Source organism: Copadichromis virginalis, linkage group LG13 (assembly GCF_057382275.1).
Source record: "Copadichromis virginalis isolate Kocher_CV1m ecotype Utaka linkage group LG13, C_Virginalis_male_GT1.1, whole genome shotgun sequence".
Lineage (NCBI taxonomy): Eukaryota > Metazoa > Chordata > Actinopteri > Cichliformes > Cichlidae > Copadichromis > Copadichromis virginalis.
The window spans coordinates 7,607,202-7,634,983 of NC_140630.1; the positions used below are offsets into that span (position 1 = coordinate 7,607,202).

The 27,782-nt window shown below is 38.8% G+C and overlaps 2 protein-coding genes and 2 long non-coding RNA genes across 5 annotated transcripts; 3 read left to right on the plus strand and 1 right to left on the minus strand.

The window, feature by feature from the left end:
• The first annotated feature begins 1,745 nt into the window (after nt 1-1,745).
• On the plus strand, nt 1,746-3,660 carry LOC146695163 (uncharacterized). The gene is made up of 3 exons (XR_014923455.1): nt 1,746-1,800; nt 2,114-2,157; nt 3,594-3,660. It is a non-coding gene; the product is annotated as an uncharacterized LOC146695163 (long non-coding RNA).
• Nucleotides 3,661-11,987: 8,327 nt separating this feature from the next.
• LOC146695164 (uncharacterized) lies at nt 11,988-20,406 on the minus strand. Of its 2 annotated transcripts, XR_014923537.1 has the most exons (4): nt 20,142-20,406; nt 17,221-17,284; nt 13,156-13,315; nt 11,988-12,901 (listed from the first exon to the last, which is right to left on the minus strand). It is a non-coding gene; the product is annotated as an uncharacterized LOC146695164 (long non-coding RNA). The 2 variants fall into 2 exon arrangements; XR_014923538.1 differs by lacking the exons at nt 11,988-12,901; nt 13,156-13,315 and adding an exon at nt 14,198-14,673.
• Nucleotides 13,254-15,867, plus strand: LOC146695165 (homeobox protein Hox-D4b-like). Its single transcript, XM_085477080.1, has 2 exons — nt 13,254-13,838; nt 14,484-15,867. Exons 1-2 carry the CDS (start codon nt 13,403-13,405, stop codon nt 14,798-14,800), a joined length of 753 nt encoding a protein of 250 aa, XP_085333206.1. The 5' UTR covers nt 13,254-13,402; the 3' UTR covers nt 14,801-15,867.
• On the plus strand, nt 19,864-25,583 carry mtx2 (metaxin 2). Its single transcript, XM_085477079.1, has 10 exons — nt 19,864-20,027; nt 21,147-21,194; nt 21,272-21,318; nt 22,033-22,105; nt 22,367-22,443; nt 22,563-22,655; nt 22,769-22,807; nt 22,884-23,009; nt 23,284-23,360; nt 23,748-25,583. Exons 1-10 carry the CDS (start codon nt 19,988-19,990, stop codon nt 23,905-23,907), a joined length of 780 nt encoding a protein of 259 aa, XP_085333205.1. The 5' UTR covers nt 19,864-19,987; the 3' UTR covers nt 23,908-25,583.
• Nucleotides 25,584-27,782: the final 2,199 nt, after the last annotated feature.

The following is a 27,782-nucleotide window of genomic DNA, read 5'->3' on the forward strand; positions in this document are numbered from 1 at the left end:
TCTAAAACCATTTCAACCAGTTTTAGACATAAAATTTGAAATAAAGGCGCATGTACAGAATTCTGAATCAAGAGATGAATGTGTGAGGGTTAAGATAAAAAAGGAGAAATTGTGGAATCTAAAATCAGAATTTATTAAGTTTATTAGTGTGTGTGTGTGTGTGTGTGTGGGGGGGGGGGTGCGCACACACACACACACACACACACACACACACACACACACACACACACACACACACACACACACAATATACAGGTGCTAGCCATGATGACTTCCAGTGTAATAAAATAGAAATAAAACGCACTGCACAAGCTATGTTTATTCATTCTGTAAAATACTAACTATTACATACCAAAAATGAATGTACTAGAGCGTTATGACTAGATTAGTGTGACGGGATGTTTTCTATCCCTTGCTATAAGCTCTCTGTGGACAGACAGAGGATGTCGCTGAACTTTATAAATAATTAGGCTGCAATAATTCAGTATTTATTACATTAACCAAATATAAAATGTATCCATCCTATAAGGCCAGCCTAAATTTGCTATAGATACCAATATAGACTTTTTAATAAAATGTACTTTATTTTATTTCAGGAAATAACCAGAAAATCAGGGTAAATATGAGAGCTGTTCTGCAACAAAGCGTTGTAGGCTATAATATTACTATTATACTATCAATATTAGCCTAAAATATTAATGTTACACTATTAATATTGTACTTTTCACCAACACAAGGAGGTCTGGAGATCTCCCATGAATGTAATTAGTGTTTTACTTTTGTTTGTTTTGTCTTGTTAAAAAAAATAAAATTAGTGTTGTTTAACAAAAAAATAAAAATAAAAAAGTACACGTGATGCATTCAGCAGCTCTGTTATTACAATTACTTAAAGTTAATGCACCACTCATATTTTGGGGCTATTCGATATCAGCCAGGAATATGAATATTTCAGTAGAGAAGTTAAGCTGTCTTCACACGTGTAAACTGACGCCAAAAAAGTTTATAGTTGCTATTAAAACTATTTTTATTTATTAGGTTGAAGTCCAGCCAGAGTTCAAAGTATTTTGAAGGGCAGTAATACTAATATATAGACACTTGTGTAGTCGTCTCCGAAGAAGGGTAAAAAAAAAAAAGCCAGTTTAATGATTTAATCAACAAATTTAATTAAGGCAAAATTATTATTATTAATATTACGACGTTTGGGCTGCATGTGGGCCGAAATTGTGGTAGTTATTAATTACTCCAATCTTCCAATAAAATACACTGATATTCCTGTTGCGGCGAACCCGACATCAATACATAACTATAAACTGTGTATCCAGACAGGTTGTTGCCGTCATAGCTAAAATTCTAGTTACAAGATGCCTATATTTGAAGGTTCTGGGGCCTTCCGTTTTGTTCTGTAAGTGTAATGTAGCCTAAAGGAGCTGACTTGTTTTTTCTTACAACATTTATATTTTTAAGGGTTAAATAACAGCTAGTATCAGAGGTGGTCATCGGATGATGGTGGTCTAAATAAATAATGATTAAACCTTCTTAAAACTGCTTCTTAGATTTATCTGGAGCCCTGCCTGCGCGTGTTTGTTTGTTTGGAAATGCGGCTCTCTTTTGCACCCAGCTGCCACAAATTCCAATTTTCTCTTTGCACAACTCACAGGTCGTAAAAGCGTTTTACGACCTGACCCTGTTCGCCATTGGCCGCTCACTGTCATGTGTGCGCGTGCAGTGTGCCGACAGCTTTGCCTCGCGCGCTCTGACACCACAGAAGTGTTTCTCGGCATCCGCGCGCCTCCATGGACGGTAAACAATTTCTCACTTTTTATTTTTGTCTCTCTACTGTTCTCACCCTAAGGTCTTGTTTTTTTTTTAATAACTCGTTACATTTTTCGTTTGAACGTTAAGACGTCATATGTACGGTTTACTTTACTTGTTTACACATATAAGACAAGTTTCTAACCAACAGGCTGTCAAGAAAGCAGTGCTGAAAATGAGACGTATTTTTAGACTCTTTTCATTATGTGTAGGCCTTTTACAAGCCTCGTGCTATTTGCGCTGATTTCTGACTGATTTAATCATCCTTTCTTTTTCTCCTTTTTTTTCCTGCTTATTTCAGAATGCTGTGGAAGAAAATGGAGTCCAGTAGACTGATGATGTCAGGTACTACTTCTGACTAATTCTTTACTATCTAGAACTATCCAGAATGTAATTCAGCAATGTAATTGAGTCCTCACAGTAGTTGTGTTTTTCTGCCGACTAATATCCAAGGTTCAATAAGCTCTCATGTTATGCTGCAGAAATTTTTAACTTTGTGCACTGTGTGCAAAACCGTGCACCCTTACTAAATAACTGAATTTGTAATGATGGTATTAATGCTTCAGGGTCTGTCTGTACACACAAGAAACGGACTGAAACAGACTCCTCTTTAACTCTTTTTATCCAAATGATGAAACCAAATATTAATACTATTGTAAAAAAAAAAAAATAAAATAAAAAAACAAATAAGGGAAAAAGAAAGAAGCAGCATCCTTCATATTTGCATATAACTGAATTGGGTTAATTACCCTAAATCAAATATGAAAAATGCATCATTTGAATCTATATAAATACTATACATTTAAAATTTATATTGTAAAACAATAATATAATTGTAAATATACATGATGTACATGACGGTGAGATAAGGCCTGATTCCTCTGAGTCTTTAACATACATTTAAGATCACATGACAACGTGCACATGCATATGCTAGCCCAATATTCATACATATTTGTCTGTTTCAGCCATCAATGCAATGTTTATCTGTAAATGGCTCCATGAACCATTGGGGTGCAACACTAACAGGACACCTGGTGGCTCTTGTGAGGCAAACTGCAAAAATAGCCCCAGAAAGCTTTTTTTTTTTTCATTCTCAGGGGATTATCTGGCAGTATTATCACAAAATATCATCTCCTTACATGTTATCTTTAGTGCTTGTTCTGCCATCTGTCTCAGTGCTGATACTTTTCAAGGTCTTTATGTCAGAAATTCAATTTCTCCTTCTTTCCCCTGTAAGTGTACTTAATCAGATGGGCAGAATCATACAGAAGGAATGCTTTCCCCCATGTTTTTGTTTTTGCTGATGTCCCTTTTTATGAGGGCAAGTGTCAGAGAGACAAAGAGACAGAAAGACAGTGTTTTCTCCCTCTTTTGAATTTTACATTTTTTTTCCCCCACAAGGGCAGCAGGCGGGGTGTGAGAGATACAGAGAAACAAAGACAGTATTTCACTGGTGCTGCTCACTCAAGCTCAGCTGGCACTGAGTATTTACAACCTACTGCAATGCGGCAAAGACTCTGTGTGTGTGTGTGTGTGTGTGCGTGCGTGCGTGCGTGCGTGCGTGCGTGTGTGTGTGTGTGTGTGTGTGTGTGTGTGCGGTCAATGCGTATAAGACAGAAACAAAGAGACAATAGGAGATATTGACGCAGACAACGAGGCAGACATTAAATTGAAGCCTGTGACAGACAGAAAGAAAGCCTGAGAAATAATGACAAAGATGTGTGAGATGAGTTTGTGTGTGTGAAGTATAAAACATGCCTGTTTCTCTCTCTTTGCAGTGCAGTGCAAAAACCCAAGTTTCAACTGGATGTTTTTGAAGACAAAAACAGACCGCAGGTTTGTCCAGGGGGCTTCATTTCACAGTTTTCCTCGGCAGACATCGAGGTTTAAGTTGCTTAAACACTATCAAATTTCAGGCTTGATCATGCAGGCTGCTGTTTATTTCTGTTTTAATAGTCCTTCTGTCATGGCTCGTATTTGGTGTTCGGCACAGTTCAGCTCATGCTTGAGCATTTAAATAACAATGTGTTTCTTTATAAAATGTCCTTATTTCCCAGCATTCACACAGTTCGGCTAAATTGGCCATTATCACTGAATGCAAATACTTATTTACAAGCAGTGATTGCCTTATTGATCCTGTCATCTAACTTTCTTAACTTAGACAAAAACATAGACCAATTTGGGGGAACTGCTAGGCCTGGAGTGCTAATGTTATTATTAACCAGCAGAGGGTGCTATTTGCCAGGAAATTGGCAATGCACACTGCAGCGCACACTGCAGATACTGCAAAATATCCATCCACCTTTATCACAGTGCTAACAAACACATAGATAGAAAAATACAGGAGACAGTTTAATCCCACTTCATTCAAGACAGAAAAGGGAACGGCTTTTAAAAGCCAGTAACACAAAGCCCAAGAGCATTATCAAATTTGTAGCACATTTAAAAAAAAAAAAAAAAAAAAAAAAAAAATATATAAATAAAAAAAAAAATATATATATATATATATATATATATATATATATATATATATATATATATATATATATATATATATATATATATATATCGTTAGTAGTACAGTTAGGCAAAAATCTCAATTTGACCAAAAAATGACTTAGGCACTTATGCTATGAAGCTAACGATATACATATGTACTTTTCAGACTTCGAATACATGTGAGCTGGCGCTATTCGGTGTCGTTTGACCACTAGATGGCGTTAGAGACCCAAGGATGACATTTTTAAACAATGGCCTCAGCTAGCTGCACAAATTGAAGCTCTATGGATTTTTAACAGCCGCTGTTCAGACTGGGGTAGCAACACCATCTTCATCCTCCTCACGGTCCAGCCCCGTTATGACGTTCTTTTCTCCCACTTACATTGAATGCACCTGGAGCAGGGGGATTTTCTCCCGCTTAGTGTCCCGGGATCATTTTGTTTGGTCTGGATGGGATTTTATGTTACAGCTGCTAGGGGGAGTCATTAGGCAAGACGCCAAGCCAAGGTGCTATAAATCAGGGAGTCAAGTGGCTTGTGGTTTTAAAAGCACCACTAAAGCTTCAGTGATGGAAAGATTTATACAAAACGCGCACGAACGCTGTTGATCAGTGAAAGTTTGGCCTAATATGATTCATAATTATTAATTAGCCAAATGTTGAATATTTGAGGGTATTGTGCATCATCTTTTCAAGGAAGGAATAAGCCAAAACTAAAATCAATAAAATCTGCCATACTAGGAATAACGATATGTTTAAAAGAACCGATGAAATGCGTTTTATTGAAGTGTTATTGGCTTGTACGCACCAGTAGCCTGTGTGTTTGAATTAGGCTCAATTGTTACCATTGTTTTTGTTATTCATATTTTTCCTTCTTATTATTAGTAGCAGTAAGTTCGGTTATTAGGTTTTTGAAGCATTGCTACTTCATTAGAGAGATTCTTGTGTAACATTTGGTTAAATGTCTTGTTTGTGCCCAGCAGCCGCAAAGCTGCTAAAGCAAGCATACCGGTGTCCAGTCTGTTTTCACAGAGCAACTTTTATGGCTTTATTGCTCCCCATTTACGGAAATCAAAGCAGGAAACAAATGCTCCAAACAGCATTCCAGACACATCCGGAAAATGCAAAAGGCGTTCAGTCTCTGCTTGTTTTAGAGGAAAGCACTGCAGTGCAAACCACATGAGTCTCATGGGAGTGACAGCATGCAGACTCCCCATTTTACGCACACAAAGTATTTTATGCACGAAAATGTATCTGTTAAAAGAAAATTTTAATGGTAAAAAAAGGCGTTAGATTGAAAATGGGGGAAAAATCAATATATTTTAGAAATGAAAGATAAAAAGGATTTGAAGCTTCAATAAATTGAGAAACCCGTATTCAAAGAACATTTAAGTGAGAAGGAAAACGCATATATATATATTTATATTTAAAAAAGACCACAAAACGGTTAATTTTTAAATCTCCAACAGCACAACCCCCAGAGATTAAAGCTCCCCTTTTTTTCCTTTGGCGCCATTATCGAATAAAGTGGTTCTGGTGCAGGGCCTAATAATTTATGAACCCTTGTGGGAGTTGCAAGAAAAAAAAGCTGAGCACGTGACGGTAATAAAGTGTGTTTTATTGCCGGAGCTTTGACAAGCCCCAAAATATAACTCAGAGAGAATAGCCGACAGGCGGCCAGATGGGATTGGTAGCCGATATTTGTCCGAAATCAACAGAATGCGCTTTGTATTGCTGAGAGAAACAACCGAGACGGTCTCCACGCTCAGCTTCGATCCGCTCTAACGGGATTTTACACTACACTAACGAACGATCGCGTTTTAACGCGAGAGCAGGACAGAGCAAGTAAGTGTGTTTCGTTTTTCATATTTGGCGCAGATATGAAGTTATGACTATGGGGCAAGGGGGGCAGGAAGAACATGGGTGGGGGAAGTGATCTCCGAATGAAAGCGGTGGTCGGGAGACCCCCGAGGGCCCTTGGTAGAGTGAGAGAGCGGTTCAGAGAGCCACCTGTAGTCCAATATATAATCGAATTAACTGAAGCAATAAATACGTTTGGACTGAAAGTAAACTTACATCGAATTTGTGAGAAAAATGTTGACTGTCCCATTTAGTTCGATTTAAGGCGTGTTTTAGTAGAAAGAAATCTGAAGAAATATTTGTTTGCTTTATATTGTCTCAGATCTAATATTGAAACTGCCGGTATATACTCCAGTACTCAATATATATGATTTTCTTCAAAAACAAAATTATCCACTTACACCTCTTTCAAGGAGAAAAAACCCTCTTTCAGTGGGGGACTGTTTAGGATCACAGGTTTAATGTTGCTGTCTGCATTCAGCTCATTGCGGACAGATGATTGATGCCGAAAAACTGTTCCTCTGATTCTGGAAGAAAGATAACAGTAGTCAGAATTTTTAACGTGCTCTGTAGGAAGTCCTTAACATGAAACTCTATATCCGTGCTCGTGTGTGTGTGTGTGGGTGTGTGGGTTTACGATTTCCATGTGGCATATGTGTGTGTTCCTAAATCGGAAAACGGTAGCCTGCATCCTTTCTGAGGCGGCTTTATTCCATATGTTGAGGATTATCTTGCTTGTGTACATTTCGAAAATATAACCTCCCATTTAGATTATTATTATTATCAATAATAAAACAAATCATAATAATATTAATATGAATATCCTGTGGAATAATTTAATCAGGCTGGAGAAGTGCAATAATGCAAAACTAACCAGTCGCTTGCTTGGGAACTACACTTCTGTTTGGCGCATTCAAAATGATTTTACTATTGTCGTTGCTCGGCTCATGTTTGTATGGATATGTAAACGCAATCAGATAACAGGAGTTATGGCGTCTTTGTTGAGATGTTAAATTTTACAGCTATCTCTCTAACGCCAAGCCCCGCTCCCTATAGGCTATAAACAGAAGCCAGAAGAGAACTATAAACCAGTGGTTTATGGCAAGGGGAAAATTTTGATTATACTCACAGCTGGGCACTCCGTTCAAGAGAGGCATGACAATTTAAAAAATACATGGCAGCAGGGACATTAATCTTTTAAATAACTAAATAATGGTTACGACTGCGGAGAGGGGAGCCTCACTAAGCTGCAACAACAAATTTTGCAATTGAGGCATCTTTTTTCACATTTTAACTTAAAAGTGAGTTCAGTCTTCTAAAGACGGATTGTTGGAAACAAAAGCAGTGTGTGTGTGTGTGTGTGTGTGTGTTACTTATTCTTATTTTGGCTTAACTGTATATATTTTTTAATATGTCATTTTATTTTTTCCGTAAAATTAAAGAATTTAATTGTTTACATACCGGCAACCATTTCGAACTGGTGCAGTTCACAGATATTTATGGGAGCTATGTTCACAACCCGTGTGATTTTTGAGGATTTAAAACTAGGGGTGTCTTATTTTGATGTAGTTTGATATAATTGTAGTTTTACGCATGCGTTTGTGGAAAAAACAAACTTAAAAAATCAATTAAAAAAGAAGCTTATAAATTTTTTTAATTAGAATTATGAGGTCAATATTGTTGTTTTTGTACTGAAAGTTGATTTATTCCCTCTTAGTGAAAAATGACCATATTTGAAACAATTTCAAAGTAAATCATTTTAGTCTCACAGTTAATAAAGTGTATCTTGTTAAATGTAAAAGGATCGTTTCCGGCGTTATAGATAATACATTAATTCCAAAAATATTTTTGCAGTCTTGCCATAAGTGCTTGCTCATTTAAACTGCCCTCAGCATTTAATTTTACAGTTAGTTTTACTAATTTACAGCCAGATTTTCCGGGTTTTGCTCGATCGCACTGGTCAGTTCGAGACGGTGCCTGGGTTCCCATGCGGGGCTGGAGTTCGCAGTTAATGTCTAAACCGGGTTAAAGCAGCTCTCAGCTCGGCTTTGACCCGGCACAGGGCCGGGGGTGGAGGGGTGAGCCCGCGGTCAGCCTGTCTAAGATGAAAAAGTGAAACGACCCCAGAAAGAAAAGCCACAACTGAATGGCTTCATGTCAAACTCGGGATGAGAGGAAAATTTATTTATGCGATCTTCTAAAAGGCAATAGGCTGTTTATACGGATAAGTGCTTATGTTACTGCTGCTTGTGGTTATATCATCTGCAGACCCGAGTGTTGGATTCAGATCTGCAAAGACAGCCTGGTGAAAAATTACGTAGTCGGAGTATCACATGAACACCAAGTCTGCAGCGAGAGTATCCAAGACGATCATCTTGGACTGAATTAAATCTACAACCGGAGTGAAGAGGGACATTAAAGACGTCTAATTATACTACCAGATTTACAGCGTTAATCAATAATCAACCTACAATGGAAAAACGATACGAGAAGGTTGATTAAACCGCTGCCAAAGTAGCAATAAGTCATACATGTGGTAGAGAATCCCTTTTAGATCAGTGGATCATATTCAAATAACGGTCACGCACGCATCCTCCCACTTTAACCCCTAATATCGGAGGAGACTATCCAACGAGCGAGCGAGAGAGAGAGAAAGAGAGGGAGAGAGGGAGGGAGAAACCCACGGAACAATAGGCTCGCGACTCCCGCAGGCCGCGTGAACTCTGCGTGGTCCCCACCTCGAGCCCCTGCGTTGGCCTGTCCAGCGCGGGGACTAATGAAACGGTGAACCAGCGGTCAACGATTCTGATTGACCCTCTGGCGACCTGACGGCAGCTAGGCTACATTCTTAAAGAAGAATGCTCTTTGAGAAACCGAAGCATCGCTCCGTTGTTGTTGTCTGTAAAAGAAATCCACCAAAGTTCAGAGCTAGGGAACACCATTCAAAGGTGTAAGCTAATGACGCCAGTGTCCGAGGGCAAGAATAATTGTGAAAAATGAAAGTCAAAAAACAAAACAAAAAACTCAGGATTAATAGTTCAACGTGAATGAACTCTCTTTTTTTGACCATTTGTATTTTCCACATCAGCAGAAAGGTGCCCTAAACTCTGCAGTTTCATTTTTCACCCAAAATCAATCAGAATTGTTATGGATCAGTGTTTGCTTCGCTCTTTTATTTTTGTTTAGCTTTCCCACTGTTTAACGTGAAACCAATCATGCTCTACATAAAGTTTTGCTGTTCTTCTCACTCCATGCAACGCGAGCTTTTTGCTTTCGCAACAAATGGTTCTGACCGGAGTTGTCATCAAGCACTCATTCAACCAGCCATGGGAATTTAGAACATGTAAACACAAGGAATGAGCGTCTGCCAGAGCACAGAAAATCGCCTAGGGGAAGAAATGGAAACAGAAACTCTATGTGGCATCTTGACCAAATTTGCAATACAACTCGAAAAACAATGCAGACGTCAGCAATATTCATAATGATACATTACTGTATAAAGAGGTGAAGTGTGTGGGAATGGAAAAAAAAAGGCGTGGATAATGTTGCCCTCAGTGGAGCATGAGCATTGACACGTGAGACAAATCAATACATATGTAACACATACATCTTACCCAAAATTTTATATACAAGCAAAAAGAGTCAACATGATGACTAATGCTGTCAATTGCAAGTGCACAACTTGAATTCAAATACAGTTGGGTATAAACTGTGGTGCCTTCACTGGCAGCTGACGGCAGATGTTCAGCTGTAAACATTTAGAGGCGCTGTGGACCACCATAAATGTATTTCAGCAGGAACTAATGAGAAATTTAGATTCAGTTTCAGGGCCAAGTTCTCTGCAATTTTCAGTTCAGTCCAATAAATCTGAGGTCGAGGCCAAGTTTGGAAATTACCCCCAGCCACTATTTTAATGTGGATTAGTTTCACTGCAGCTGGTAGTTTGTTTACCAGCAAACTTGGCAGGAGACCAACTGCAATTTGGCAGTTACACTACAATCAAAGCTTGGCCGGCTAAATTATGAAAGACATGCAACTTTTAACTGCTGGTGGGCAACAGCACAGATCGCCTCCTCCTTGATTTCTAATGTTTAACGTAAAGAAATGTGGCATACTTGTTTAACAAAGTGAGGTCATCAGTAACAAACTTCTCTACTGTAACAAAGTCTTTCTGATAAGCTAGCTTTTACCTCAGAAAGCCAAAATAGTATGCCTCAGTAAAGACATGGAAGAGAAAGCGGGGTCAGACTCACAGTCACACTTGCAGAACTTCAATGAATTGTGTTCAAACGATAAAATTGATATCAGAGTAACTCCGACACTTTGTATAATAATTAACAAATGAGAATGTGGCTAGGACAAGGTGACCATCTCAGTTTCACATTAACTATACTCTGCTGCAGTTATCTTATGGGCAACTGTTTGCCCTCTTTCCAGTGGAAGGTGAGCTATTTTTCATGCAGCAAGACCAATTTCATAAACCTGAAATTCACCTTGTGCGAATTATTGCTGACCTGCCTAGAATTTATGGTTTTATGTTAAACTGTAGAGCCAATTTAGAAGTAATTAACTTCAAGGACATTTACCAATATTAGGTAGGACAAAATGAAACATTTTGCAGCATATCTTTAAAATGTACACATTAAAATGATATACGAATAATTAGAAGACACTGCCTTGCAGTTTTCAAGAAAATATCATAAACTAATCCAGTTCCAGATAACCTTCTGGATCCAGGGAATCGATTCATGCCTATGTGGAGAGCATTATGATTATTTAACCCGAGGAGAAGTCTGAAGTCTCAGGATGTTCTTGTTGAGCTTGCTAGTCTTCTGGATGATGGCCTCACCAGTTTACAGTAATTGCACACATGTATCAGAATTAATGTGTTATGCCTTATAACGAATTATTGATGTCAGAAGGTACATGCTGAAGCACCATTAATGGTTTCAATAAATTATACAATGACACTTAACAACAGGTACACGCACATCTTTACAAAGAAGGGACTGGCTGAATAGTGATTTTGGGCATTGTAATTACTCTTACGCAGAGCATTAGTCAACACAATGGCCTCTATGAAAAAAGTCAGAATGAGGGCACAGGAGTGTAAATCTCTGTCAACAACAAAAAGAAGTCATCAGCAGCCAGCCATGAAGTGAACCTTCGCCTATATATACCCTGTAGAACCGAATGTGTGTGGAGCTGCCTCAGTCACAGATTGGGTTCTTGGGGAGTCTATGGGCGATGACTAACCATCCATCAAAATCCACGACAGGGGAGGAAAAAGGGATGACTCTTTACTGTGCTCTAGCTTTGCTAAAGGAACGTGTCCTTCTTCAGCCCTACAGTTCCACACTTTCATAGATTAGAAGGATTGTTTGACATTTGTGCGGTGTCAAGCACAGAAAAGTGTCCGTGAAGTGATGCTGTGCTTTGCTGCATACAAATGGATTGGCAAATCGGGCAGGATGGTTTGCTCATACTGAGTTTCACGGCATGAATTGTGATCATGCCGCTGGATCTAATTTCCTGCATGGTAGCGTAAAGGTTTGCTCAGTGACAAATCATAAAATCAATATTAAGTGCAGCATCTCAACAAGAACCACAGCACAGTATCTTGTTCTGGGGTGTAGAGCTGATAAAGCCCTGGCTTATGAAAAAAATGCAACTCTGTTTGCTGCCCTGAGTACACCACCTCTGCAGACCATTCACAAATGTAGTAAATCTGTAACTCTTCAGTGAAAATCTGTTCACACCTTCCCTTTATCTCAGCTGGAACAAAAACTGTCTGATAGAAACTGAAGCTACAAACGCTTCGGCTGAAAAATATCCATTGTAACAACAATGGAAGAGCTGCCTATTTAAATGGCACTAGACCATGACACAGAAAAAAAAATTCTGACACTCTATTACCTATTTGGTTGCTTATCAGTCACTCTTTAAGGGCTGCTTTGTCTAAATGACTCATTAGATCAGAGCCATTAAGCCCAAAGATGCATGAGTCCAGTTGTATTTTGTCAGCCATGGCAAAGACTTCAAACGCATTACATCCTCCATAGGAACTCTTTAATGCTTTTTACAGGAGTATTATAGGAAGGGGTAAAAGTAGTTCATGTAGTAAAACTGGGGTTTTAGCTGCGCATCAGTCTTGCCAAATCCTCGGAGAGCAGCTGCAGCCAAAGAAATCCTCGTGAAATCTTGAAGGATTTCATACGGATTAATGGTCGATTGCTGGGTGTAAAGATGATCTATCAAGACCTTGACATTTGCGATTTACCATTTTTAAAGGGATCACTTTAGCAAAAGAGCAAAATTCCTTGCGCAATGACGCTCATTATGTCTCTCTTTCTTCGTGTGAGGGCACACATTTAGCATATTCCCACTTATCTCTTTCACCCTTTTTTCCACTAATTTTGCATTAAGCTTCATTTTTTAAGCCGTCGCATTTTTGTCTCGTTCGGCTTGATTTAGCATCATTTTTTTTAAAGCAATGCATTTTTCTCCCCCTCCTTTAAAAGCCGTGCTGGTGAGCGGGACACCTCGGCCTGACCTCGGCCGAACAAAGCCAACTACTAGTCACTGTCTGGGAACCTTTTATCCCATTCTTTTATTTGAGGCCTTTCTGACCGGCCACGTTTTGTTGTCCGTCCTTTGACTGGCCACAAGGCCAAATATGGCCCCGCCGTCCCTCAATATGGGCCAGATTAATTTTTCAGTTTCGGCCATCTGTGGGGGTAAAAGTCAGTCAGCTAAAAGTCATAAATCTACAGTCAGCGCGTCTTCAATAGGGGCTGTGTGGCAGAGGGTGATAGATAGATAGATAGATAGATAGATAGATAGATAGATAGATAGATAGATAGATAGATAGATAGATAGATAGATAGATAGATAGATAGATAGATTTGAATTACTCATATTAACACTTTAAACTGTCAGGATTATTTTTCAGTGTCCACAAACACCTAACCGTAGCAACTTACCCGGCCAGCAAATCTTCATTAGTTCTATAATGAACATTTTTTTCCTCCAAATTATCCCATTACGTCTGACATAAACAACCAAAAGTGTCGCCTCTCATTGGCTGGCCGCAGGGTCACGTGGCCCGAGCGGCCGTCCGTCTATTTGACAGCCGCAGGATGGCTTCATGCCAGAGGGGGGAAAAGAGACAGAGAGAGGGGAGAGAAAGAAAAATTAGTATTCTCCTACCAGCCTCACTATAAATCAATCATGGAGTCCTACGTGGTGAGCTGTAAATATGCTGAGCCGCAGTTCCCGCCATGTGAAGAAGATTACAGTAATTTTAATGAACAAGGGGGGTATTACAACAACCCCGAGGACAGTGGCAGTTTTGGAGGGGGCTATATGTCCATGCAGCCCCCTCCGCCTCCCTATACACAACAACAAACCGGTTATCAACACTCTTTGCAGGGGCATCGCCGGCAAGATGGAGAGGACCCCTCGCAGCATCAAGATGCAACCTACCCGGTCTACAGAGAGACGGACGGGCCCGTGAAGGAGAGGTTTCCCGTGGGTGACCTGCAGTGCCAGGCCTGGATGACCTGCGCAAAGCCCGCTCAGGTGCAGAGGAAAACGGCCTGCCAGGGCAAAGACAAGCCGCCCATTGTTGTCTACCCGTGGATGAAGAAAGTGCACATCGCTCATGGTAGGGTAGCCTGAACGTTTTAATCAGTCGATCTTCACTCCCCATTTCATTTCTCCATAACATTGGTGTATTTCTCATGTTAATGTTTTTTATTTTTCTTTCTTTCTTTCTTTCTTTCTTTCTTTCTTTCTTTCTTTCTTTCTTTCTTTCTTTCTTTCTTTCTTTGTATAGTGTTTTGTCCATTTGTGAGCATCGCTTTTTGTTGTCGAGTTATTTACGATCTTAGTGAGAGTCAGCGAGAATTACAACCCCTATAAAGTTTTATGACCCTGCCCTGCTACAGCTTGTTTGTGTGTATGTGTGTGTGTGTGTGGGGGGGGGGGGGGGGGGGCAAGCAAGCTTATTGTGTGTATCTGATGTGTAACGCTTGCGGCGGAACAAACCTTTAAAGATAAAAGTCAAAATCGTTTTTTGGGCATCTTCCCAGACCACTACGAATGAAGATTACGACAGGAAAGGCTACGTGATTATATCTGGAATGAGAATTTTAAAAGATCAACTCATTTTTATTTTAAATATATTCTTAATATGGGGCTTCACCCAGGCCCATCCTCAGCATTACGGAACACAAAACAAAATAAAAGCTGTAAGATAAATAAAATAAATTTAAAGCGGTCTTTAAACCTCTGTTCTTTGTTTTTACAGTTAATCCAAATCACGTGGGCCCGGAGCCAAAGAGGTTGCGGACGGCCTACACGCGACAGCAGGTCCTGGAGCTCGAGAAGGAGTTTCACTTCAGCCGCTATCTCACGCGCCGCCGCCGCGTCGAGGTGGCCCACGCGCTCTGTCTGTCCGAACGGCAGGTGAAGGTGTGGTTCCAGAACCGGCGCATGCGCTGGAAGAAAGACAACAAATTGCCCAACACCAAAGGAAAGAGCAAAAACAAGAAAGCGACCGACAACAACAACAACAACAGCAACAGCAGCAGCAGCGACAGCATGAAGACGGTTATAACTGTCTAAACACACAGGAGCGCAGAGTGTGGCAGTCGAAGCAGCCATGGTAGCACCTTCATTCTCCAAAGCTGATGTTGCTTAATTTATCCAGGGTGACTGCAGTCCTCAAACAATTCTCACCTGCTTTAAAGTTACGGCTTTGACGAACACACGTTTATAAATTCCATTATGTATTTTTTCCCTTGTTTTTAACTTCACCTTTGGAGCATTTTAATTTTTTTCCTTTTTTGAGGTTTCATCCATATTGAATCTCATAATTAATGAATGAATGAATATATTTTAAGTTCACGGAGGCCCTGACATCTCTCTGGTGCAGACAGGGAATTGCTTCATATTTAGACATCCGATGAAGACGCAAAAACAGTGCTCGTTTGTCGCGGTGCCAAAATACTCGTGACTGCGTGGAACAGGATGAATCAGGGTTTTCTTTTCTCCACAGGGTAAACATAATACAGGGTTATATAACAGCTACCTAAAAGCAGAAAAATCCTAATTTATGAATATGCACGTTACCAAAATGTTACATAAACTGGCGCTTAAAGGGTAGGTAGAAGAGCAGAAACACCAAATTGCGTGTTGAGTGACTGCACAAATTATGTTTTAGCTTTTGATTTTGTACAGAGAAGCATCCAAAAATAATTCATATTTGGAAGGAAATTAGCCATATTTTTTTCTTGGATTTTATTTCCCACATTTATAATTTTGTTTTTAAAAAAGAGCCAAAATGAAGGTACAATTTTTTAACGCACACACCTGACTGTAAATCCAACTTCTTTTCTCAGGGTTACAGGGTTTTACAAAGAGATCTTTTTTTTTCTGAAAAAACTTGTTTGATTTCGCACCGAGAGGATTAAATTAGCCCTCTGTGAAATACCATGATGTTGCATATAAATAGGTATGTTCTCTCTTTGATTCCAGTTTAATATGCTATCGATATCTATCATAGTCTACGCCAGTACTTATGTTTAATTTGTAATAATTAGAAGCATATTTTATTCGTTCTTTATAGCAAGCATCTTCTCCGTTATTTTTTCGTTACTTTTGAAAAAAAAGTGTATTCCTGTAATAATTTTATATGTGGAAATGTTTTGATAAAAATAGATGAGAAAATAATAATAATAAAAAACTTCAAACATTAAAGGTGTGAATATTTTTCTGTGTTGGAAGATAAGCGAAGGACCGATGATTTTTTTTTTTTTTTTTGGCGATAGGGGAAGATGAGGTCGGGAGAGAATCAACGGAAGTGACGTGTGATTAGAAACAGTGAGTTAAAGGCGAAATCGTGATATCCATTTTCGGCTTAAGAAAATAAAATAAATAAATATATAAAATAAATAAATAAAATACGGTGTCATCTTTAAGCAGCACGGTCTTTGTCGCAGTCACAACTTAACGGGGACTCATGGTATAGATAAGCCAAGACTAATGTCTAGTGCGTCATGGCTCCGTTGACAAGCTTTTAAAATGCATGCACGCTGTCCCACGGGTGGATTTAGGTTGATCTTTACAGTTTTCTGATTTTCGAGGAGTTATTAAACGGAGCCGAAACTAAGGAGAAAATTTGGCGTTAAAATATTTAAATTTGTGGGTATTCTGTGTCTTTTACTGTTTAAATTTTTTTGGGATGTAAATTATTATGTTAAGAGACTTAAGTATTGTCTATGATGATATCTTTGTTTAGAAGTTTATAAATCCCAGATACAATAATTCGGGCTTCTCATAGATTTGTTTGTCCAAATCGCGAATTTCATATATAAACTTAATATCAACTTAATATCACTTAAGTTGATATTCATATTTTTGTATGAATATCAACTTAAGTGAAATCGTTTGTGCCAGGATCAAGATTAGCGGTTAGGCCTATGTGTATAGTAAGTTTACGGGAAAGGAACGTAAATCAAAGTAAAATCCCTTGAAGTAGTGAAATCATGGCTGTGTGTATTTGTGTGTTGATATGTAAGAGAAATGAGCGCTGAGTGCCAATAATTGGTGGCTTCCGTTGGAGACTCGGTTACATGTGCAGGATAGGCACAAAGGGGCTGACACGGAGCAACCTGGATTATCTATCACACGCTGAAGATCAACCACAGAGCTGCCACAATCATGACAAACAAAGTTCAGATCTTCACTAAAAACAGAAAAGCTTCTGAAGTTCTGCATGTCTGCAGTTTGAGATGTTACTCAGGGGAATAATACCACAAAAACACGTCAAACATCTGGAATTCAAAACCTGATCCCACTAAGACACACGCGTGATTACAAACGAGATGCAATTATTCCTAAAATTTCACACCACAAGTTCACACACATTCATGTATTTTATGTACATTTAAATGGACAGAAACAGAATGCAAACAGAATGCAATAATACTGAACAGCATACTTTGTAGATATGCATGTGTTTGTGTTTGTGCGTGTACACCTACCTATCTTTCTCTAGTCTGTGATGAAACAGGAATGCCCCCGACTGGTAGCATTAAGTATTACAGTCTGGAAGAGATTTTTTTTTTCAGGTTAAGATAAATAATATTTTTTCATTTAAGAAAACATGGAAATATTTACATTAGAAATACATGGATATATTTATCATTAGCCCTTTGGATTAACAGAAATGTGTATAATACAATGTACCGTAATCACTGCTAAATTAGCCTTAGTAATAATAAGGTATATGAACCAGAAACATACACATCTTTGCAAAGGTTACAATTTTGGGTTGTTACATCTATCCATGCATCATAATGTGTCTCAGTTACTTTGTCCACTTGTGTTTGCACTGTGAACACACAACCGTAAAAATGTACGACTACATCTACCTACAAGTAAGACTTTTAAGACGGGAATGAATGTTGGATACTTCTCACAAGATTAAGAGCATGGCAGGTCACTTTAAATACAGTCACGTGTTCGATTGTAGAGCTTAAAACAGGACAGGGTGAGAAATGTCACGAGAATGAAACAGTGAAGCATTTCTTGTTAGGGTGTGGACAATAACATAGCTACAGAAAAACACAGAAACATGGGTGTGCCACTGGCTTGTTTAGATATGGTCGAATGCAGCAGCATTTTTCTGCAAATAGTCTGGATTAATAAACAAAATTTAAAAGAGAAATGTTTAAATAGATAAAGTACAGTCGCTGTGACTTTCTTGTAAGTTTTTAAAGATAAAGTTTTTATCTTTTATTTGGACATCATCTGCCTTTTCAGTCGTTTTCCTTGTACCTGACTATTTTTAGAGAAATGTTTTTTTCTTTTTGTTGTTTCTACATCACTTAACACCGACATATTATTCATTTAAGAGTAAAAAGTCATCTCACAAGGGACGAAAGGTGTGTATCAAAGAACTCATTTTAAAATAGCATTTTTAGGCATTTAGTCTTTTTGCAACAACAATGCAATTCCCAAACACATATTAGACAAAAACATGGGATGTCTCAGCATGCTGAGCAGTGTGTAATTGAAAAGTATCTGAAAATCAACTGACACAGGATGCAAAAGATGCATCTGACCTTTCAGTTGATTTATCTGTTTGCAGAAATGATCTCAATGGAAGGAAACTGGGAAGAAAAGGCTGATGTATGTCAAACTATTGAAGAACTGGACTGAAAATCAGTAATCACTGACTTTCTTATCTTATGTCTTATGGAGTGATGAATCCAAATGTGAAAATTTAGGTTCACCCCCAGTATAAACAGAGATCATAAAGAGACAGGTACAACAGTGAGATGCTTCCGCTAGCTGTGTCATTTTTGGGGGCTGCATTTCAACCAGTAATGTTGGGGGATCTTGATAGATGGAATTATAACTGCAGAAAAGTACAGTACATTTTTGATCCACCACCCAAAACCTTCTGGAAAGCAATTGATTGCCAGCAGCTTAATTTTTTGACAATGATCCCAAACAAACTGTCAATGCAGTAAACACATGTCTAGCTAGAAAAAAAACACATAATGAAACACTATCAGTCATGGACTGGCCTCCCCAGAGCCCAGACCTCGACATTATTAGAGCAATGTGAGATCATCTTGACAGAAAAAGGAGCCAACATGCAAAATGGAATTTTGAGTGTCATTCAAGAAGGCTGGAGAAATATTCCTGAATAAAGAAATTACAAGAAAGTCTAAAACTAATAGAGTCTAAGAGAGTTCACACTGTGTTGAAGAATAAAGGTGGTCATATCAAATATGGATTTTCAAGCTCATTAGAATTGCACAACCCCTGTTTGTGCCTTGTATACTGCATTTCAATTGAAGTGAGTATATATGTGAGAAGATGTTAATTTCTGCGTTCATAAACTTGGTGGGAAGGAGGCAACTCTTAAAGAAACTCCTCTGAATTAAATAATAACAATACAACAAAATAGCAAATATAATAAGACAGCAACAATAAAATAGTGGGCAAAATAACAAGTATATTAACTTTGCAGATATAAAGGTATAAACACACATAAATGCAGTTCTGCTAAAAATTTACGCTTGTTAAAGAAGGATATTGTACTTGCTGCTAGGTAATAGCAGCCATGGAGTGTGGATGAATGCACGAATATTACAAACGCTATTAACCTAAAATTCACACCAAACCTGAGTTTGGTGTCTTACCCAAGGATACTTAAACATGCAAACTAGAGAAGTGTGGGATTGAACCACTGCCCTCTATCTCCTGAGCCACAGCCACCCCACACCACCAGTCAAATATGATAAAATCCATTCATATTTAGGTTTTGCTGACTTTACCCTCCAAATGTATGTTTTCTGCCCTGGACATTATCCTTTTAATCCTATGTTTGCTGTAACAAAATTATCACACAGATTTCAAATAATGCTTCTCTGAGTCCATGTCTCTCTCACATGATGTGTCTGTTTTAGTCAGTTTCCTATACACTTTTTGTGCGGTTAGTTCTTTCCCTTAAACCCAAATTAAAAATGCTACTTTAATAATATGTATTTTTCCATGCATCAAAAGCCCCAATTATTTCTAGTTAAATACAACAACACTGCTACAGTAGCCTCTATGCGCGTCCATAAAGTGGAACTAAAGATTAATGCAACCGTTTCTCTTACGGACATCAATCGCAGGCGGACCGGTCAGTGACTGCAGAACAAGTACTTGCCCTTAAACTTGCAAGCAGTGCTGTTGCTCAGATCGCTCATTATTCTAATCATTATTTAACAATAAGAGTACAACAGCAGCACCATGTCTCTTGCGGCAGAGGCGTTCATGTCGCAGATGGCAGGTAATATGTTGACTTCACCCCGTTTTTCTATTGATTATGAATAACATTAGCCAGCTAGCTAGCAAGAGCTAAGGTTCACAGTAACATAAGCTCTTTACAAATGTAGTTACTTACATATATGGACCTTTAGCTGTTACTATAGCTGCCTTTGTTCGCCTTTTCTTGGTTTCTTAAAAAAAGGCTGACTGGCCTGGAAAAGCCCCAAGGCACTCTGTCATTCTGCATGTCGTGGATTGCTTGGCAGGTGTAACACAGGACTCTAATGTAAATAGCGCCATATTTCTGTTTACTGTTAAAATCATAAATCAGCAGGGGGACGGCGAATTCAAGCGGAAACGGCTCAAGAGGGCTAAAGTTACTGACATCCCCGTATCGTTACAAAAACTGCTCAAATCAATTTTAACAGAGACATGCTCAGAGATTCCCCCCGGTGGCTGGAGGCTGTACTGCAAGCACGGCGGTGTTACAGCATAGGTCGTTGAGTGAGCACCGTGCACCTCGTGTCTGTATTCTTTATAATCTTTTATTGATTAACTTTATATGAGTAGAGGTGAAGAAGAGGGTGCAGTCAGGGTGATGTGGATGGAGATGAGTGTCACGGGTGATTTGTGACAAAGTGAGCCAGAGTGAAAGGGAAGGTCTGCAAGATGGTAGTGAGACCTGCTGTGATGTATGGTCTGTAGACGGTACACTAACAAAGGTCAGTGGTGCTAAGGTTTTCTTTGGGAGTGAGCAGGATGGACAAGATTAGAACTAAGTATATCAGAGGGACAGATCAGGTTAAGGAGTTTGACAAAGTTAGAGAGGTGAGGCTGAGATGGTTTAGATATTTGCAGAGGAGGGGTAGTGAACATGGAGCTGGAAGGCAGGAGGAAAAAAAGGAAGACCACACGAATGGTCATGGATATAGCAAAAGGAGGACATGGGGAGAGTTGTTGTGAGATGAAGGCAGATGATCCACCGGGATGACTGTTAAAGGGAGAGTCAAAAGTAGACGAAGAACAATTAGTAAAAGAATGTTGACAGCTGATCCCACAAGCAACATTATAGATTAATGAGTCACATTATCACCGTATAATTGTGTGTGTTTGCCTGCATGTCTGTTTGTGACGTTGACAGCTGCTGAGCCGTGGCCTGAAAATGCAACCTTGTACCAGCCACTGAAGGGTGAGTTAGTGAAATGGAGGCACAATACATAATGTCAATAGCAATATAGCTATTTATATATTTTGTTGTTTTTGCAGAGGATCAGATTCTCCTGTCAGACTGTGCCTCATCTCTCGCTGTTCAGGTAAAGCAAACATGCATGTACACAATTTAAACACCTTGTTTAAATATAATGTTTATTTGTTAATAACTCAGTCTGTTGTGCTCAAGAAACAAGGAAAGCTTCTGTAAGTTTTAGTGGTTTTAATTCAAATATTTAATACTATTTTCATTATTTAATGAATTAAAACTGAACTCGTATAAAAGCTTTCAGTTCTTAATTGCGCAATTTTGAACATTTAACCAGCACAAAACTGATATAAGATAACAGATGAACATTGGCTTCTGCCAACGATTTAATGTCAACTTATTTGGTATCTTATTAATTGACTGCCAGCTAATAAGATACTGATCTTAGGTTGTTATACTGCTGAAAATATATACATATATATTTTTTTAAATGCATCAAGTATGAAATGCAGTTGTTGATATTATCTGTATTTGACCTTTTGACCTCTACTCTGACTTTGGATTTGACCTTACTGCAGAAGGAAATCTGCAGTGCTGCAAAATAAAGTTAACTGTTTTTTTTTTTTTTTTTTTAAAGCATATCAAAGTATACCACAAGTAATATTTTTCATTTACTTTCACAGTATGTTTAGTTAACACATTCATCCCATAGGTGAACTATTTGAGACTCGGAGGAGATGCAAACCCAACCTCATGGAATTACAAGCTAGTGTCCTCCTAGTGCTTTTATTCCTCAGCTGCTTAATTCTGTCCCGTTTCTGATGTGCAGGCGTACCTGAGGATGTGTGGTCTGCCAGTTCAGGTGTTCTGCAGAGCAAATGCTGAATACATGTCACCTTCTGGTTAGTATACATGTAGCTTCAGAGACAAATTCTGGGTGTCTGATCTCAACACTGTGTGAATCTCAGCACTCATTCTGCTCATTAAAACATTACACAACTATACACTGTAAGCTGGAAGGATTTTATTCGAAATGAAATGCTAAGTTTGCTTCCAGGATTCGTGTAGGTGCATCTGGAAGTTACTTTGTTGCAGGTTAGCTTTTTGTGTTGAATTAAATGTGATGATTTTAATGCCCAGCCTTTTTATGTTTGTGTCCACAGGTAAAATTCCCTTTATCCACGTGGGCAACCAGGTGGTGTCAGAACTGGGGCCGATTGTGCAATTTACTAAAGCTAAGGCAAGTGTTGTACAGATGAAAGCTGTTTGTTTCTTTTGGCAAATTTGCTTCTAGTTTTTCCCAGTGGAGGAGCAGGTTTTCATATTTCTTTCTGCTGTTGTCTTCTTTTGGGTACTTAGGGTCATTCTTTGAGCGATGGCTTAGATGACGTTCAGAGAGCTGAAATGAAAGCGTACATGGAGCTGGTCAACAATATGCTGCTTACTGCTGAGGTATGAAAAACATAAAAACCATAACATACTGATACTAGAACTTCAGCACATGTACAGTTTTTATGAATGTGTCTGAGAAGTATCCTCTCACACATGTCCTCATCTCTCTACAGTTGTACATTCAGTGGTGTGATGATTCTACAGCCACTGAGGTGTGTACACCAGGTTTAAAAACAAAACTTGTTAAAGTCTTGATAGCCTCCTAATCAGCTGTATCTGTTTTTGTAGATTTCTCGTCCCAGATACAGCAGTCCATACTCATGGCCTCTCAATAAAATCCTCGCCTACCAGAAGCAGTGGGAGGTGCGCAGGAAGATGAACGCCATTGGCTGGGGAGGGAAAACGTTGGAGCAGGTTAGCAACAACCTGGAAGTGAAAAGTTGATGTTTTGCCAGCTCTACAATTCCCTTTCTGCAATCAGAAAAATAATTTCCTATCTTTTTATTTTAAAGGTGGAATTCTTCAAAATTTTACAGAATTGATCTTTTAGACTGTTTGAAGGCCCTTAAGTTTAACTTATTTGTGTTTGTCTCTTATTTGTGTAAGTAGGAAAAAGAACCCAGTCTGTCTATAAAAAATAAAGTAAACAAACTTGTTTTAAAAGTCTGTATGTCCTCATGTATTTCAGGTTTATGAAGATGTGAGTCAATGCTGCCAGGCTCTCTCTCAGAGGCTGGGAACACAGTCATACTTTTTTAATAAACAGTATGTATTTTTTTTAATTTTTTATATCTGTATGTTTCTGGTTATCGCTTTCTCTTTTGTCTTGTTTATAGCGACTAAATAATAAATCTAGATCTGAGTTCTCCAGAATCCTTTCTCCAACCCCTGTTATAGGCATTCACACCAAAAAGGAAATGTTTCTAATTATTGCAAGCAGTTTTCCTGGAGCACCACCTTGTGGTTTAAAATTGTATTGATCTCGTAATCAACTGAAAGGCTTTGTTCTGTACTCCCTGGCAATGTTTGATTTGTGTTAGAACAAAGTATTACAAGTGAAGCCAGTGTCTGTAACACCTCATTTCTGATTATATTTAAAGCTGAAGGAGTGCCAGTCATTAACGGAGTGTGTGTGTGGCGTGTGTGTTATAGGCCTACAGAGCTGGATGCATTGGTGTTTGGCCATCTCTTCACTATACTGACTACTAGACTCACCAGCACTGAGCTGGCAGAGAGGGTCAAGAGCTACAGCAATCTTCTGTCCTTCTGCAGACGCATTGAACAGACCTACTTTGAAGACAAGAGCTCCTGAAGGACTGAAAATAACATATCACCTCTTCTCGTACATTCTTTCCTTCTCTCATTCCCCAGATTGTAGCCCTAAGAAGCTGAAATGCCTAAAACAAAAAAAATGCATACGTGTCCTTTTTCCTATTTTTCCTTCACTTGTGGCTTCCTGTTCATACATCATCTCCAGAAGTTTAAGAATTATGAATGTCCTAAAGTAAGCATAATTTGTAAGTGTATTAAGAATATGTAAAAGAAAATGTCCTGAGTTAAATGTATTTTTCAGAATATTATAAGAACAAATGCCACATATGCTAGTAACTGTGATCATCACAGTTAGTGGAAGACCTTGAGAATCTAGCTTTATAAAAAGTGAATACAAAAAATATCAAAGCTGATATACAACCTTAAATCAGTCTGAAATGAACGTCAAAGATTAGGATTAAATGCTGATCAGACTTCCAAATCTTTCAGATTTGTTGTCAGGATCAAGTTCACCTCAGCAGAATGTCTGCACACACTTGGGTTTTTCATGTTTTACACTCTTTTTCACGGAAGTAGTGTCTACATGTGTTAGAGTGCATGAGTGCGTTTCTAAACGCACACCGCCTCGCTGAAAACCGAGGTGTGGATTTCTCAGCCTCGTGACATGACTGCATTTCAAAAAACAGAACTCCACTTGACCTACGTCCGAGGTCAAATGGCTCACTGTGTTTTTCCTCCAGGGCACTCCCAAAGCTTGCAAGAAATGTGAAACAGAGAGAGAAAATCCAGAGAGAGGTTACTTCTTATTCTGTACAAAATGCATGAACATAATCATGAAGATGTGATTTATTCCTTATTTTTTCCATGTTTTACTTGTGTGAATAGAAAGTGCCTACATGATGGAATACACTTGCCACAATACATTTCTCCCCCAAATAATACGTGTTCGGAAGTTTGTTTAATATTGTTTGAAATTATAACACAAAACCATATAGTGGCTCTTTCATTAGGTACCCCTGTATGTTTTAGCATCGGGTTTTATTGGATTAATCCCTCATATGTTGCCAAAACAAAATCTGAAAGAGAAGTTTAAAAAGACGGAACATGCTGCCAAGTTATCGGGTGTCTGTTTCTACCTTTGGGTCTAATACAAGCTCAATGGTAATGTCTGATCACCTCTGATTGCCCTTGAGTTGAACAGGTTGTGAGTGCATGACAGACGGGCAGAGCGAGTCTGTCTTCCAGGTTTCCTGTGAGGTCGGGCTTTGACCCTTGAACTTCCAGGAGCTGTGGCATCATGACTAATGACCTGCAACGACCAAATGCTGCACACTTGGAGGTCATCAGCCAGGCACCAGACAGAGATAAATACATGGAAAAACAAAACGGTACATCTTATTGAAGACATGTAGTCAAGTCTGCAGTTTTTTGTGGATTTTCTTTATGCTATATTAGGGTTTTGATTAATTATTAACCTCTAAAAATAGACCTAAAACACCATACAAGTAAAAGACTGAAGTAATGTGAATTCGTTTTGGTTGGAAATTGAACAGATGATGGAGAACAATGCTGAGAAATTGTCAGCAGACCTACAGTGTCATTTGTAGTTAGGTCCTTATAAATATTCTCATGTTTTTTTTTTTATTGTTGAACATTTCTAAGGAAAAAATTTAATGTATGCAAAACCATAGTGTGAATAAAAGTTATGAAAATTGATCCTTTATTTGTCCAGGTAAAAGTCTCACAGAGATTAAAAAGAAACCTGGCCAAGAGGGCAACACAAAATACAACGAATATAACATATAGCAATATAACTACAAACATCTGAATAATATGAAATAGCACATCTTTACAAGAGCAATTCACATTATTATCATGCTGCCCAACTGCAAGCTCTAGATTTGGAGCTTATGAGGGAAAAAGGGTAAACAATGCATGATTTCTAATGTGAATCAACTGATTTTAAGCTAAAATAGAGTCACAACAGTAGTGGACAGCGAGAATGTTTTATGGTGCAGAGATAGTAATGGGTTTATTGTCAAAACTGGTGACACCAGACGAGCAGAATTTTCCCTGATTGCCCTTGATTCTACTCTCCTGCAGGGAGGAAGATTACAGCCGAGTCCACACATCTCTGACTTTTCTGTTACCTTTAAAATGTTCTCATGCTGTGTCCGAACTCTTATTTTGGCCTTCCACTTCAAGGAGACAATGCCCGAGGCCATTAGAGGGGGCAAAGGGTTTCAGGTTCAATCTGTGGCAATGAGTTTGGGGTTGAAGGGCAGAGGTACAGCCTTGACTGGTCACTAGTCCATCACAGGGTAACACAGTCTTATATCCACACCTACAGTCAGTTTTGAATCACAAATTAACTCAAGTCAAAAGCATGACAGAGGAATATTAGAAACCAAAATGATATTAATCAAATTCTACGTTCATAAAAGTGCACAGAAAACTAAAAAACATGCATTTGTCCTCCCACACAAGCTTAATATTTGCATACAGGAAGGGACTGCATACAGATATATTTTTGAAACATGGACAAGATTTATCACTAAAGCAGGTTTACCCCGAGCTACAAATTGTATTGAAAACGTTTGTCCAGAAGGGGGCAGCATTGGGATTCCAAAGTATCTTGCAGTGGCAGGGCTTTAAGGGATTTGGGGCCAGCTTGTCAAAGCAAGTTTATCGTGGATTTTCTCAAACTGCGGTTAGGAAAAAAACTGAAAGAAGAAGAAAAAGGATGAAACAAATGGCGAGAGAGTCTAGTTTAACTGCTTTTTCAGTTTTGGAGAGAGAAACATTTGGTTCTTATTATGAGAAAGAAAGTCACACAGCTGGTTGCACTGGTTATCATTATGTTTCTTGATCATGCTGGGTCAGTGTGTACTCAAATTCAAACCACTGAGGAATTTGAGTGGGTGGAGCTGTACCGTCCAAATGTACTTAGAATTATTATTTTCAGCTGTGGATTTCATGTGATGGCCTGGAACAGGCGATGCATTTTCTTTTGATAATATTCTTGATCGATTTATACGTTTATGGATTTGTTCCCCCCCAAAAGTCTTCCCATGTAACAGTTCAACATTCTCTTTGATAGATTAAATCAAAGGATAGTACAATTAGTTAATATGAGGGCGGTGATGGGAGGGAGGTAAAAATGAAGATTATTGCCAAATCGTGGGAATCATTGTCCCATCATGGAAGAAGTTGACAATGTAAGTTTTGTATTCAAGGATGTGAATGTGCATCTGCACATGTGCTGTGATATCAGATTAGCCAATACGTCTGGAGGCTGATGATTACACAGCTTGATTTTCAGAGTTAGTCATGATGCACAATGTGGACTTTCTGTGAAAGAGGTTGTTTTTTCACTTATGTTAATTGCATCTGGTGTGTATGAGCTGGTTTGTGTGTGTGTCTATGCAAGTACTGAACTGAATCAATGCAATGTGTAGTTTCTGATGCTGCGACCCAGTAATTCTTTAATCTCATTCACATAAACTGGATCAGCATGTCTTCTCAGGTGTCAAAGCATAGGGGTGGTTTAAGTGATTTGGAGACCTCAGGCAGTCAAACACTGAGCTAAGTGCCTGTGGGTTTGTATATGGGTGTGAGCCACACACACACACACACACACACACACACACACACACACACACACACACACACAGAGCGAGAGAGAGAGAGAGAAATCTGTGAATCTTACGTTTTAACATGACAGAATCATCCCACCCTTGAAAAAGTAATTTCACTGAGACTGAGTGGCTGACTTTGCAAAATATGACGTGACACAACCCCCTACATTCCCTGCAATTTACCACCACTCTGCCAAGACTCGCTGCCATTACAGCTCTGCTGGAAACTCTGCCTCTCTACTCACATTTCACACTCATGGAAAGAAACAAAAACTAT

What these genes read in the sequence shown, in the direction of transcription:
- LOC146695165 (XM_085477080.1), top strand. Translation starts at nt 13,403, where the DNA reads ATGGAGTCCTACGTGGTGAGCTGTAAATATGCTGAGCCGCAGTTCCCG. An exon ending in GAAAGTGCACATCGCTCATG is followed by an intron (nt 13,839 to 14,483) that starts GTAGGGTAGCCT and finishes TTGTTTTTACAG; the next exon opens with TTAATCCAAATCACGTGGGC.
- mtx2 (XM_085477079.1), top strand. Translation starts at nt 19,988, where the DNA reads ATGTCTCTTGCGGCAGAGGCGTTCATGTCGCAGATGGCAG. An exon ending in CTTGTACCAGCCACTGAAGG is followed by an intron (nt 21,195 to 21,271) that starts GTGAGTTAGTGA and finishes TTGTTTTTGCAG; the next exon opens with AGGATCAGATTCTCCTGTCA. An exon ending in CCTCATCTCTCGCTGTTCAG is followed by an intron (nt 21,319 to 22,032) that starts GTAAAGCAAACA and finishes TCTGATGTGCAG; the next exon opens with GCGTACCTGAGGATGTGTGG.